The 13,060-nt window shown below is 48.3% G+C and overlaps 4 protein-coding genes across 4 annotated transcripts; 2 read left to right on the top strand and 2 right to left on the bottom strand.

The window, feature by feature from the left end:
* Nucleotides 1-2,413: 2,413 nt before the first annotated feature.
* Nucleotides 2,414-5,748, top strand: ARB_01042 (sensor histidine kinase/response regulator, putative; the record flags this gene model as incomplete). The annotated part of the gene is made up of 2 exons (XM_003012745.1): nucleotides 2,414-3,467; nucleotides 3,575-5,748. The coding sequence occupies 2 exons, from the start codon at nucleotides 2,414-2,416 to the stop codon at nucleotides 5,746-5,748; spliced, it is 3,228 nt and encodes a 1,075-aa protein (XP_003012791.1).
* Nucleotides 5,749-6,536: 788 nt separating this feature from the next.
* On the top strand, nucleotides 6,537-7,919 carry ARB_01041 (peptidase, putative; the record flags this gene model as incomplete). The annotated part of the gene is made up of 1 exon (XM_003012744.1): nucleotides 6,537-7,919. One exon carries the CDS (start codon nucleotides 6,537-6,539, stop codon nucleotides 7,917-7,919), a length of 1,383 nt encoding a protein of 460 aa, XP_003012790.1.
* A 233-nt stretch (nucleotides 7,920-8,152) lies between these two features.
* ARB_01040 (uncharacterized protein) lies at nucleotides 8,153-10,455 on the bottom strand (the record flags this gene model as incomplete). Its single annotated transcript, XM_003012743.1, has 3 exons — nucleotides 8,153-9,177; nucleotides 9,239-9,922; nucleotides 9,969-10,455. The coding sequence occupies 3 exons, from the start codon at nucleotides 10,453-10,455 to the stop codon at nucleotides 8,153-8,155; spliced, it is 2,196 nt and encodes a 731-aa protein (XP_003012789.1).
* Nucleotides 10,456-11,174: 719 nt separating this feature from the next.
* Nucleotides 11,175-12,558, bottom strand: ARB_01039 (uncharacterized protein; the record flags this gene model as incomplete). Its single annotated transcript, XM_003012742.1, has 4 exons — nucleotides 11,175-11,295; nucleotides 11,360-11,816; nucleotides 11,873-12,259; nucleotides 12,342-12,558. 4 exons carry the CDS (start codon nucleotides 12,556-12,558, stop codon nucleotides 11,175-11,177), a joined length of 1,182 nt encoding a protein of 393 aa, XP_003012788.1.
* Nucleotides 12,559-13,060: the final 502 nt, after the last annotated feature.

Genomic DNA, 13,060 nt, shown 5'->3' with positions numbered 1-13,060 from the left:
TTGAGTACCTGCCATGCCGGGTTTGTTGCAGACACCCACACATTGCATTCAGGTCACCACAGCTAAGACATATTAGGTTAACAATATTAAGTACTCCATACTCCGTACATCTACAATATTGCTAAGAATACGGGGGTACAGCAAAGTACTTCCGTACTCTCGTCCTCTCCTCTCACTATACCTTCTGCAATCACTACCATGCCTCCTCCATCTTTCCGCATTGCCTTATGCTGCTCCTTATCCCTAAACTTACTCAAAGCCCTATAACACTACAAGAACGAATAGCGAGAGATAGAAGCATGGCACGATGGGCAAAGAGAAGAAACAGTGAGCCAGTGCTTCTTACTCTTAGTAAATATTTTATATAAAGAGGCGCGGTGACATCGACTAAATCTCACCATGCTTGCGCCCGGCAATCTCGCCTACCAATGACATTTCCTGTTGGCCTAGGCTGTTATCAGAAACGTCGCCTCACAGTTTCTTGGAAGGTGTTGATATTCAAACAGCTGCTAGCCGTTTAATGTCGAACGCGTTGAAATAGTAGGGCCGATAGATACTGCATTTCCCACTCAGCGGACCTCTGATACAATGTACGTTCCTAATTCAGCTATGGACGTCAGGTACAGATGGGTACCTACCGCTCTAAATGTGCTACGTACTGTGTATTGGGACTGCCGTTGGCATTAATCCGCTGGGATTGGTGCCTTTCATTCCAGCCTGGATTCCCATGACACCCGACGGGGCAGGAGACTGACTGTAGGACGGGAAGGAAGAAGGGCCTCAGCCTTGTCAAAGGCGCAATAACAAGTCCAAGGGAGACATTCTGGCCTAAAATGAGGTGTATTGACAAATCACAATAAACGGACTTTGCTCCAGCCTTTACGAGCAACATGAGATGTATGCGGTGTCTTCTGCATCCGGCAAACGCGTCAATCTGTCCACTCCCCGGATTACGAATACGATATAGATACATACCGAAGGAATCCATCTGTTTATGTCGGTAAGATTTTCATATCTAGAGCTTTTCTACTCCGTACTACGGCGCCGGAGCTTGAACGAGGTCCCGTTGAACCAGTATGAGCCACTTCGAACCCTTCAAGGGGCACCCTTACTCACACTCTAGCTAACTAGTACCATGAAGCCAGCTTGTTCAGCTCGCTTCGCAATAAAAAACCCGCTAGCATTTGAACAAACATGTGTGTCGTTTGTGGCAATAGAGTAGATACGCCAGCTCCAGCATAGGATCTAACCCTCCACGCCGGTATCCGCACCAGCAGTTGGACCACCTCACATGCATTGCCAGCCTAATAATATTATCGCTGCACTCCAATTTTTCCCCCCTATCCCTGCCGAGCTACCGCCATCACATTGTATCTCACATCAGAGGAATCCTCCGCAGCACCAACATAAGCTTGGAATTCAGACTGAGCGGAAGCAAGAAGCAAAAAGAGAGCGAGCGAGAGAGAGAGAGAGTCAAACCGATTGGAAAGCGACCTATGGAACAACCGAGCAGTCTAGGCCCGCTGACGACCAGCCGTTCAACTGCTCCAGATGGAAAGTCGACGCATCCCTGTCCCGTGAATGTACCGATATACTGCGTACGGAGTACATCTTGACACTATCAGCTACAGGATCAGCACCAGCAGCACAGATTAGCGCCCATGTTGAAATCGATGCTTTGACTCGGGGGGAGGGACGGGGTTCTCCACACTAGCAAGAGGATCGCGGAGTCCGCTCCATCCAAACAACAGGCACCAAGTCTAACCATCCGGAAGGGGGAGCAAACGTGTTTCCTGGCGTGAGATGGGCTGTCTCATGGGCTGCCGCGTCGCCAGCGTTGCCACTATGGGACGGAGTAACTGCATGTCGGGTATCTGCCTGTACCCGTTGGACCAGGGGGGACATGGCTCCTGATGCGGAATATGACCAGTAACAAGATTCGTCGCGATCCCGCAGCTTGGTGGCTTGCTCTAGATGCGCCTAGCGTCTTTCTTTTCTTATTTTCGTTCTCGTCCAAGAGTACGGGGGAAATACTCGCTGCTGCTTGTCGTCCCGTTTATCACACCTCGCTTTTCGCCATTTTGCATCTGTAGGCTTCGTTTGCACGCCTTGTATCATCCGCAAGGGTGCCCTTCCTTTTGTTTTTATATTTTTTTGCCTGTCCTCGGGTTTGTGCTGCCCTTCTCTTGTTTTAGTTCCTCCCGCAAGCCAAGACATCTTTACACTGGCTCTTATCAATCTAACTACACATCGACAACCCAACATCCACCGTTCCAGCAACCGAACGAGCGCCATCTGACGCTCGCTGCTCGCGTGGTAAACGTCTTCCCGCCCTTCCTTTATCCAGCGTGTCGACTCGAATACTGACCCTCTTATAGATATAGAGCCATCCATGTCCTAGCAGCACCTCATCATGACCCTCGCAGAGGCCTCCAACTCCGGCATGGCCTCCACCGCCACCCCCAATGGCAAGGAGAGCTCCTCCAGTTCTTACAGCGCCGTTGACTTCGAACGGTTCACCGTCAGTGCCCAGGAGAAGCTTGCCGCCGACCTCATGTATCGGCAATTCGAGACTGGCCAAAGTAATGCCATTGAGCGACTGGTAGCGTTGAAAGCAGACTTGCGTGATACAGGCGACGATGCATTCTGGAGAGACCTTATGAAGGAACTGACCAGTATATGCAACGCTCAGTGTGGTTTTGTGGTAGAGGAACTGGCCTCGCATGGTAGCACCGAGGATGCTACAGGTCTCTCGTCCTCGACCTCCCACCTTGCACCGATCGTCTACTATAACAATGGATCGGACGAAATTATCCATCGGAACTACAAACCATGGGCTTGGGACCTGCCTTACCACATTATGGCTAGGGATATGCACAAGTCATTTCTCGTGGCTGACAACCTTGTTTCGCTTGTCGGAGAGTCTGGCATGGCTCATTTTCCCTTTCCTATGGCTGCCTGCCTGGCAGTCCCGCTCTTCGATTCCCGTGTCCCTGTCGCTCGCGTGGGTCTTATGTGGACAACTGTTGGGCTGGAAAAGAGGAATGTTTCTTGGGCGTATCTAGAGATGATACTGCACTCGTTGGAAGACTTAATACTACAGCGAATGGAGGAGAGCGCGACAATTCGCCAGCTCGAGAGCCGCTACTCTCAAGAAAACGAGCGCCAGATGGAGAGAGAAAGAGAAAGAGCCCGGGAGATGGAGCGATCCAGGTGTCGCTCTCAATCTTCTAATCGCCATCCCACTCCCTACCGACCAGGCGCAGGCCAACCGACTCTCAAGCTATATGCGCGCAGTATGTCCCATGAGCTACGGACACCCATGCACGGCGTCGTCGGGATGCTCGATATGATCCATGGAACGGTCGCAGACACTATCCAGAGGGCATCGGATGGGAACGAGCATTTGACTGCCGCTATGGTCAAGACCTTCGAAAGTCTCAGGGGCGATATCGAGATGGTTCAAGGTATGATCTCTGCCCCCCCCCCCCCCTTTTTTTTTTGCCTAGTTTTTCACAAAATACTTTCCATTAACTAACAACAATACCAATAGATTCCGCTCGGCGTGCTATAGAAGCTGCGGACAACATCGTCCATGCCTATGACCTTAACATGCAAGTCCCAGATACCCTCGAAAACTCCATAGCGGACGACACCCCTTGCCTCTCCCGCCAATTTTCCTCCCATCCTTCAAATGAACTACGGCCCATTTTTGGTGCAGGAATCGATGTCTCTATCAACCGTAAACGACCATATGGTACTGATTCCTCCCGTGGATCTTCTCCCGCCCGCCAGCCCAGGTCAGTCAAATCTCCCCGACGTGAGCGTTCACGAACTGCGGAAGTCAGGAGCGTCGTTGAGGAGAGTGACAAGATCGTACATTCAACGCCGGCTAGGGGAGATATTCAAGATGCCTTTATGGACGCTGTAGCCCCTCCAGATAATGATGCCGATAGTCCTGAGAATCATAGAGAGCAATCAGATAAAGCATCACGTCCCCGCAAACACACCCGGTCTTTGTCCCGAGTAACCCGTCCTGTCCCTATCTTCCCGCCCATGGTTCTACATTATACCAAGATAAGGGAACTGCTTCGTCTTGTGATTAATGAATCCTTACATGTCGGTGGCCGTCCCGATTCAACAATCACAATACCTACCGACACCGGAGAACGAATTGAAATCCGTTCCCGTTCCTCGAATGGTACTGCATCAACAAAGCAAATTTCCTGGTCTGTCGACGATTGTGTCCCTGAAACACTATACGTAGACGAAAAGGATCTTGCCAAACTCGTTTCCTGCATTTTCCTGAACGCCCTCAAATTCACAGAATCAGGCTCTATCAATATCACGGCAAAACTGAACCATACGTCACGATATGTCATTATCAATGTCACAGATACCGGTACTGGAATCCCGGAGGCTTTTCTACCCAATTTATTTAAAGCTTTTGCCAGGGAAGACGGGTCAACTACCCGCAGTAAAGAAGGACTTGGACTGGGCCTTCTTGTGGCCAAGGGACTATCAAGAAAGCTTGGTGGTGATCTAATATGTGTGCGCTCCTCAACCTCTGGAGAGCTCCAGGGTTCAGAATTTGAGATCCGCTTGCCCATTGTTCCGAATGATGTTCTCAGTAGGCCGAGTACACCTAGGACCTGTGCCTCAGTGAATTCGACCGCTAGCACTCATACATGCATAAACGCTATCAGCGAAGTTAATGGTGGTAAAGAGAGCCAACTGGACGGCCATGCACGCGAAGCAGAGCATCCACAGGATATCGCAGTACCATCAACAGAGACGCATATACCAATTTCTTCTCGGCCTACAACACCCCAATTACAAACGCAAGCACAAGCGCAAACTCGTACCTTCGACGTTGTTCAATCTCCGGTACACAGACCGCCACTACCCGTGTCTTTATCCACGCCTATTATCTCAACTCCTATGTCAACTATCACTCCATTCGACCACCAAAGCCCTTACCTCAACGGCCGCCAGACTCTTGCTGAACGTCACCCACTCACTTTCATGGTCGCGGAGGATAACCTGATAAACCGGAAAATCTTAGTCACAATGCTTGAACGACTAGGCTATACAGACGTATACCAGGCATTCGATGGCCGTGATGCTGTAAGAGTTGTCAAAGAAGTCCTGGAGGGGAACTCCTCCCAATACGCCGTCGAAGGCAGCACCCCTAATGCCTCACCAAAAACCATCTCGCTTCCGCCCCCGGCTCTTCCCCAACATCAAGACCAATCCCAACCCCAGCCCTCTCCCGAGAGCCAAAGTCAGTCTCAGAATCAACATCAGCATCAGGCCCAGCCCCAGTCCCAGTCCCAGTCCCAGTCCCAGTCCACGTCGCCTTCCCAATCACCCTCACCATCCCCATCCCCCTGCCAATTTTCGCCTTCTCCTTCGCGTTCCCCTTCTCCAGCTCCTTCTACTGAATCAAAATTTATTGATGTAATCCTCATGGACCTATGGATGCCGGACATGGATGGCTACGAGGCCACAGAACGGATACTCTCCCTCGTCTCTTCATACCGTGAACGAATGGTGAAATATGACCCTGCAAACGTGCCGCCCCCGGGACCTACGGTGCTCGCCGTCAGTGCAGACGTTACTGACGAAGCGCTACGACGAGCTACTAAGGTTGGCATGGAAGGATACATGACAAAGCCCTATAAGCTGCGAGACTTGGAGAGGTTATTGGTTGAGTTTTGTGCGCGACAGAGTAAATGGAGGATATAACAGGATCGTGTATTCCTCCCCATCCTCTCTCTTTTCCCCTTTTATCATTATTCTTCTTATTCCCCTAAAACCTATTCTTTCCTTCTCCCACCTCCTTCTCTACCTCGTTCCCTGTTCTTTATTGGAGACGGCCGTTCACTATAAACACCCATTTCCACTCCATATACTCCATATGGATGATGATGACTTATGACTTGTCCTTCTTGTTATCCCTTTCCTTTTACATTTAAACTTATCTTATTCCCCATCCACCTAGGTGGTTTTTATTTAATGTCTTGGTTGTTGGTATGTGGTCTTTTGGCCTATGGGGTTTTGGTTTCGGGGGCGATTGTGATGTCTACATATATACCTACTTTCTATTCTTTAATCTAATCTATAAGTATTTATTCAACTATTCTTGGAAATCTTGGGTGTTTCTTGGTTCTGTGGAACTATCCTCCACATTCTAGTTCGAATCCGGGGATTGCAATTTGGATAGAAACGCTCAACATATTTTGAGAGAACTCGCTTTGCTGCCTGGGATTGATCGGTCAAGACGCCGACCGAAGTGCGGAGAACCGAGCTAAGCGGATAACAAGCATTCCAATCCATGCTCGTATTGGTTGGCTATCGTCTGTTTTACTGCAAGTGAGGTGTTTCAAAAATAAGATCCGCACCGACAATAACAAACTAACTAACTAGTTCAACTATTTAACCAAGCTCTCCCCGGATATTCATCAACTCCGCAGTCATTCTTCGACAGCATCAATTGGGTCAGAGGGAAAGGGCTGAAAAGCAACAAAACAAAGATGCAGAAGACATATATTTGGGCGCTGGTTTCTCTACTGGCGAGCTCGCTCGTCGATGCCAGGTCAGCAGTTTTTGATCAAACGCCTCTTGACATTGGAGGTAGTGATGACAGCTTCGATAGCATTGCCCGCATCGATCCCAATAACAACGATCTGCTGAAATCAGAGATGGATAAAGTCATCGCCAGTTCTGAATTGCTTTCCCTGCATCGCGCTCTCGTTGAGATCAAGTCTATCTCCGACAATGAACAGGCTGTGGGAGGCTTTCTGATGGACTACCTGTATTCCAAGAACTTTACTGTTGAGAAACAATACGTCGACTATGATGATCCTACCGGCAAACCAATTCGCTCCAACCGCCGTTTCAATATCTACGCCTATCCTGGAAACAGTGCTTCGCCAGGTATTATTTTAACAAGCCACATCGATACCGTCCCTCCATTCATCCCATACTCTCTGAGTCACCCGGAATCTGCCTCTTTCAAGAGAGATGACATCCTCATTTCCGGTCGTGGAACCGTTGACGACAAAGCCTCTGTAGCTTGCCAGGTCATTGCCGCCATGGACCATCTGGAGAAACACCCAGACATCCCAATTGGCCTCTTATTCGTTGTCAGTGAAGAGGTGGGCGGCAGGGGCATGTCTACCTTCTCCAACTCCCGTCTTAACTCGGGTACCTATCACACCATCATATTTGGTGAACCTACCGAACGTGCTCTCGTAGCTGGCCACAAGGGCATGGTTTCATTTACCATCCGTGTTCACGGGAAGCCTGCTCACTCTGGATACCCCTGGCTGGGCCGCAGCGCCGTATCTGAGATGTTGCCCATTCTGACTGAGGTTGATCGACTTGGCGACATTCCTGTATCACAGGGTGGGTTGCCTTCTAGCGAGAAATATGGGCGTACCACCTTGAACATCGGCTTCATGTCTGGCGGCGTTGCAGCGAATGTTGTTGCAGAGGAGGCTGTTGCGAATGTCGCTGTACGTCTTGCAGCTGGTAACCCTGAAGATGCAAAAGATATTATCTTCCGTGCTATTCGCAATGCAGCTACAAAACATAGAAAGGATGCTACTGTAGTTATCTCTAACGGCCTTGAGCGCCCGAAGGGGGACATCGAGGTTATCTTTGGTTTAGAGGCCTACGGCGTTGTGGATATAGACGCGGATGTTGATGGGTTCAACGTCACCACTGTCAACTATGGAACCGATGTCCCACATTGGAAAATCTATGGCGACAATGTCAAGCGGTATCTTTATGGTCCCGGTACAATCTTCGTTGCCCATGGCAAGAATGAAGCTTTGACCGTTGGCGAATTAGAGGCTGGCCTGGAAGGATATAAAACCCTTGTTGCCAAAGCTGCGGAAAGAGAGCGGTCCTAAAGCCAGTTCAGCTCAAGTATATAACTAGCCTTTATAGCTGGGATCACGGCTCCCTTGAAAGCTCGTAACACCAGCTGTATGATTTATTTGTTTGTGGATATAAAGTGAATATGAGAAATACAAACGCTTAAGAGTACATCTATAAAAGATATAAGTACAACAAGGAAATAAATACAACCACAATCAGGGTAGATATACCATGCCAATATTAGATGGAGGAAATTTTCATTATTTTAGTCAGTGGCCTTCCATTCAGTTTTTCTCTTCCATCCTGTCTTGAACAGCTTCCCCATCTTGAATCGAGGGAAGATATGTGCTTCCGTATTGAACACTGTTTCCGTAAGTGGAATAAAGTCCTTGTCCGAGAATAGAAGATAGAAATATTTAAGGGTTTCTGCAAGCCAGAAGCTTTCCATGTTGTCTATCCTTCCTGGGGGTATCGTGTCAGCATTCGATAGTGATGTAAATGCCCGAATGTATGAGCTCTTTGCTGCTGGGGAACTATCGTCAGAGGTAGATTGTTCCGATGAACCATCTTGGTTCTGTTTAGGAATCTCATCCTCGATAACGGCGGTGTGCTTTATGAAGCTCTTGAACATTTCCCAGCCCCATTCACGGTACATCTCGTCTTCTGTTATGCGATACAGGTAGAAGAGAGATTCGATAGTTTCCGGTCTCTGGAGGTTATGTCGGTCGGAAGGTTTGATGATAACATCTTCTCTCCATGGACTGTTTTTGTCGTCGAGAGGTTCAAGGGGTTTAGAAACAAGGTATATACCTTCTTCTTTCGCCTTTCCTGTGGTTTTCAGACCTTCCCCGTCCTCGGATTCACCCCTGGACTTTGAAAATACATCAGCCATCATTCTTGGAGGCTTGTCTATGTCGAAATAAGCAATTTCGGGGGCTAGCCCGGTCTCAGTCGCAAGATAAGTAGCCCAGCATGTTTTTACCAGTTCCTTAGCAAGGATAATTTCGTCCTCCTTCCGGCGGTTCCATCCAGGGGTTTTCCGAGCCTTAGAAAGAGGCAATCCCCCCGTGGCCCCAAGGGCTATTGTGCCAGGCAAAAAGCATACTAAATGGTCCATCTTCGGCATAAGGGGTTCGGTAAGCCCGCTCGGACGCTCTCCCACAATGGTCAATGAAGCATGTTTTGTATAGGTGATGAGATGTTTGCGGATACCTGCGAGTGCTTGGTTCCACATGTTTTCATATATGGGTTCTTCGCCCGATGTTTGTAAGAATTGCTTTATAAGGTACTCTAGAAATTGGTCAGTCCTCTGCTCGAACATTCATGAAGCATGATGAGCGAAGCATCTTACCATAGTAGGAATCTCCGCGACTACCTAGTCGGATGTTCTCGCCCATGAATTTACCGGTATCGGCCATGATGAAGATAGGCAGTAGTCCGTCCTGCATCTGATTCCCATCAATGATTTCCATGACCTTCTCCACCTTCTCCCAGTAATGGGTTTCCCCTGTCAATTTAGCCAGATACTTGAATTCAAGCTGCAAACTTCCGGCTTCTGCAGTTGAAGACGCCCCATTATCCGTGTGCGACCGTATGCCCTGGGACGAATTGAGATTAAAGCTTGCGAATGGAATACCAGAGGGTGATTCAAATGCGCCCAGCAATCGCTCTGCGAGTCCTGTGGCTTTCTCGATATACAGGTCATCTCCGGAAGCCCCGTCATCATCTTCCGCTAGCGGGGCAAGGTCTGGGTATGTTTTAGAGATGTAATGTGCAGATAGGAGGCCTCCCAGCATTCGGATAGTAGTTTCAAAGGTATTGACGTCCTGGTTTTGCTCGTAACGGAGGGAGTTTTGTATCCATTTTCTAGAGTTTTGAACCTGTGTCGTGAGATTCATGAGCATTAAGGTATCAAGGGCGTCAACGATTATCCAACCCATGCCACCTTCGGCCATATTCTTTCCCTTTCTAGCCAGCGGCTCATATATATCCTTTCCTACATGCAGAGTCAGCCATTGACCAAGGAGGCATTGTTCTATAAGCAAAAGACGTAAACTTCATAGACGTGCATTGCCACTTACCCCATGCATCCTGTTCATATCCTTCCCAGCTGACGAGGAATGCATCCTTAACTCTCTGTTTCCTTTCTTCCCAATCAACTGTCTTGCCCTTCTCTTTTCCTGAAACTACGCCCTTCTCAAATTCCTGCATCCATTTCCACATATCTCCACCCTTCATCCCTATGGGCCTGACAATACGTGTGTGCCCTGATCTGCTGCCCAAAAACCACCATAGACCGACCAAGAATCCAATACATATAGCGACCCATAATGCTTTTTTTCGTTTCCGTCCACCTGAGTATGGTCCTCGAGATTTATAATACGGTTTGTCTTTATACATCGGTAGCTCTCGTGAAGGCGTTATGAAATTCCCTATCCTCTCTGTGAGTTGGATGCCGGACTGTTTGGCGAACTGGCTGTTGGTTGTGGCGGCTCGCCAGTACCCATCCTCTATTTCGCGCTGAGCAGAGTTGAAGGCCGGCACCCGGTTGGGAATTTGGAAAGACATTTAACCACACCCTTCGTCTGGTTTTCCTTATTTTCTTCTTCTTCTGTGTTATTGAACCCCCAAATATGCTTGACCAGCGTCACACGGAACGCATTCGGATGTTTCTCGAAGGTTTCTCGAAGACGAGAACACAGAGTAAGCTTTTCGACCTAGCGATAGCCAAGTGTCAGTAATAGATCACTCAGGGGGTTATTGGTTGCATCTATACAGGTGTGAGCCCTTCTGCTCTACCGTCATGCCATACAGGTGAAATCAATTGGTGATGGCTTATAGAGCCATTGGATCCCAAGGAGCTACCAAGGCGTAATCGTCGTAGGCGCGCGATCGGTATGGGCTTCCAGCAGTCATCTAAACAATCCGTATGCCCGGTGATAAACTGAGGCAAACTGAGATATACCTATCCAGCAACTCAAAGAACCGTTTTATCTATGACAGTCTGTCCGTTCATGCGACCAGCTTTTTAGTGGATGTGGCATATTTGAATGCCTCGGCTTGTTTGCACCGTTTGCAGCATGTCTTCTTCAACGATTTACTATTACTTTGATCACACGAGCAGCTTCTAGGAGGAAGACAAGAAGAACAGGATGCCATAGTACAGGCGCAGTATACTATATAGAGGAGAAATAGTATACGAAGTGGTTTACATAGCAAGGGACAGCCATATCAATCGCACAAGAAGCATGAAAACGCTTTGATGGTCATAACATGGATATCTACTTCTATAGCTTTTGATATTCCAGCTTTCCTTCGAGCTTCTTTGACTCCGCTACCTTCCTAACAGCCTTGTTAAAGTCGTCTTGGTTAATAGCATCTCTGTAATCTTTGATGGCGAATAGACCACTAAGCCAAGTGTTAGGAAGTCTGGGGTCTCATATATAATATAACGGGTGAAGGGGAATCTTACGCTTCAGTTACCACGTTTCTCAAATCAGCTCCGTTGAGGCCATCACTCATCTTCACAATCGTCTCAAAGTCAATCTCGCCTTCCATTGAAACGCCACTAGCATGGATTTTGAGAACCTCTAGTCGGCCAACTTCGTTTGGCAAGGGAATCTCAATTTTCCTATCTAATCGACCTGCTCGTAGGAGAGCCGGGTCAAGGGTATCCGGCCGATTAGTGGCCATGATAATCTTTGTTTTACCTAGATAGTCGAAACCATCCAGTTGGTTAAGAAGTTCCATGAGGGTTCGCTGGATTTCTCGATCGGCAGAAGTTCCCTCAGAGAACCTTCGGCCTCCGATAGCATCAATTTCGTCCATGAAAATGATACAGGGTTCATGTTCTTTGGCATAGCCGAACATTTCACGGATAAGACGCGCAGATTCACCAATGTACTTGTCAACGATAGCAGATGATACAACTGTTCACTCGAATATTAGTAACTTGTGAGAAGGAATGGCGGCCACAAACGCTTACCCTTCAAGAAATTGGTATCTAACGAGCTGGCAACGGCTCGTGCAAGCAGTGTCTTTCCGGTTCCTGGAGGCCCATAGAGTAGTACGCCCTTGGGTGGCTTTATACCCACACGCATGAACAGCTCCGGGTTCTTGAGCGGTAGCTCGATGACCTCTCTTAACTCTCTGATCTGATCATTCAGACCACCGATGCCGCTGAAGCTGACTTGGCCGGGATCTTCCAAGGACATGTTGTAAACGAGCGGATCGACCTCGCGGGGGAGCATTCGCATGATAGTGAGGGTCGTCATGTCAAGCGCTACTCGGGTTCCTTGCTTTAGTTTTGCCTTGTCAACCTTAGACCGGCAACCAACGACATATCTAGGGCCGGAAGAGGCTTTGACGATAACTAAGGGTTTATTAGCAGGAAGCTCAGGCCTTTAATATAAATCACAGGTACTTTTGACTCCGAAGAAAATCTTAGAACGTACATCTCTCTTCGTCAAGCTGCTTCAAGACCTCGCCGATGATCTGGCCAACACTTTGGAGAGCTTTGATATTATCTTCCGTAACATCGAATTCCTTCTGCAGCCCCTTTATGTCCAGTCGGAGATTCTTCAATTTTGCTTCCCATTCTCGTGACTCTAGAAGACTTTGCTTGTAATCCTCCAAGGCTTTCCGTCGCTCTGGGTCGTCGGAACCGTCCATGTTGACAGTTCCCGGCTGCTAAGAAGGGTTGAGGCCGTGAACGGGCCAGGGATGTGGCTAAGAATGAAACAAGGTTAGTCAGGTATCAGTTCAGCTGAAAATTCAGGGCCGCAGCGACGGTAAGATAGCTCTGATCCTCCTGCTGTTGCGTGTCGGCTCGTTGCTTGCTCCCTTGTTGCTGCTTCAACTCCAAAAAGGCGCCAGCAGCTTCATCACCGATTATGTAATCCGATATTCAGCTAGTTGAAAACAGTGCAAACATTAGTAATCAAGTAGTTTAGATTAAGGTGGTCCCGTGACCGTAAAATTCTTGGCAGGGCATCCCGCTTCAAAAAGTACTAAAACGGAAACTTTCCTTCCATCAAGTCGACGTCGAGATCAGTTTTTATAAGAAAGGTATTTCGGCCAACATGCCTATTTCGTATCTACTTATATGAAGGAATTTTTGTTTTTTTTTTTAACTAACACCAGCACTTAATATATCAGTAGCAACTCCTGGTTC

This window comes from Trichophyton benhamiae (assembly GCF_000151125.1).
Source record: "Trichophyton benhamiae CBS 112371 chromosome Unknown contig02295.1, whole genome shotgun sequence".
Classification (NCBI taxonomy): Eukaryota; Fungi; Ascomycota; class Eurotiomycetes; order Onygenales; family Arthrodermataceae; genus Trichophyton; species Trichophyton benhamiae.
Note: the sequence above shows the minus strand (reverse complement) of the source record. Positions and strands in the feature narration are given on the sequence as shown.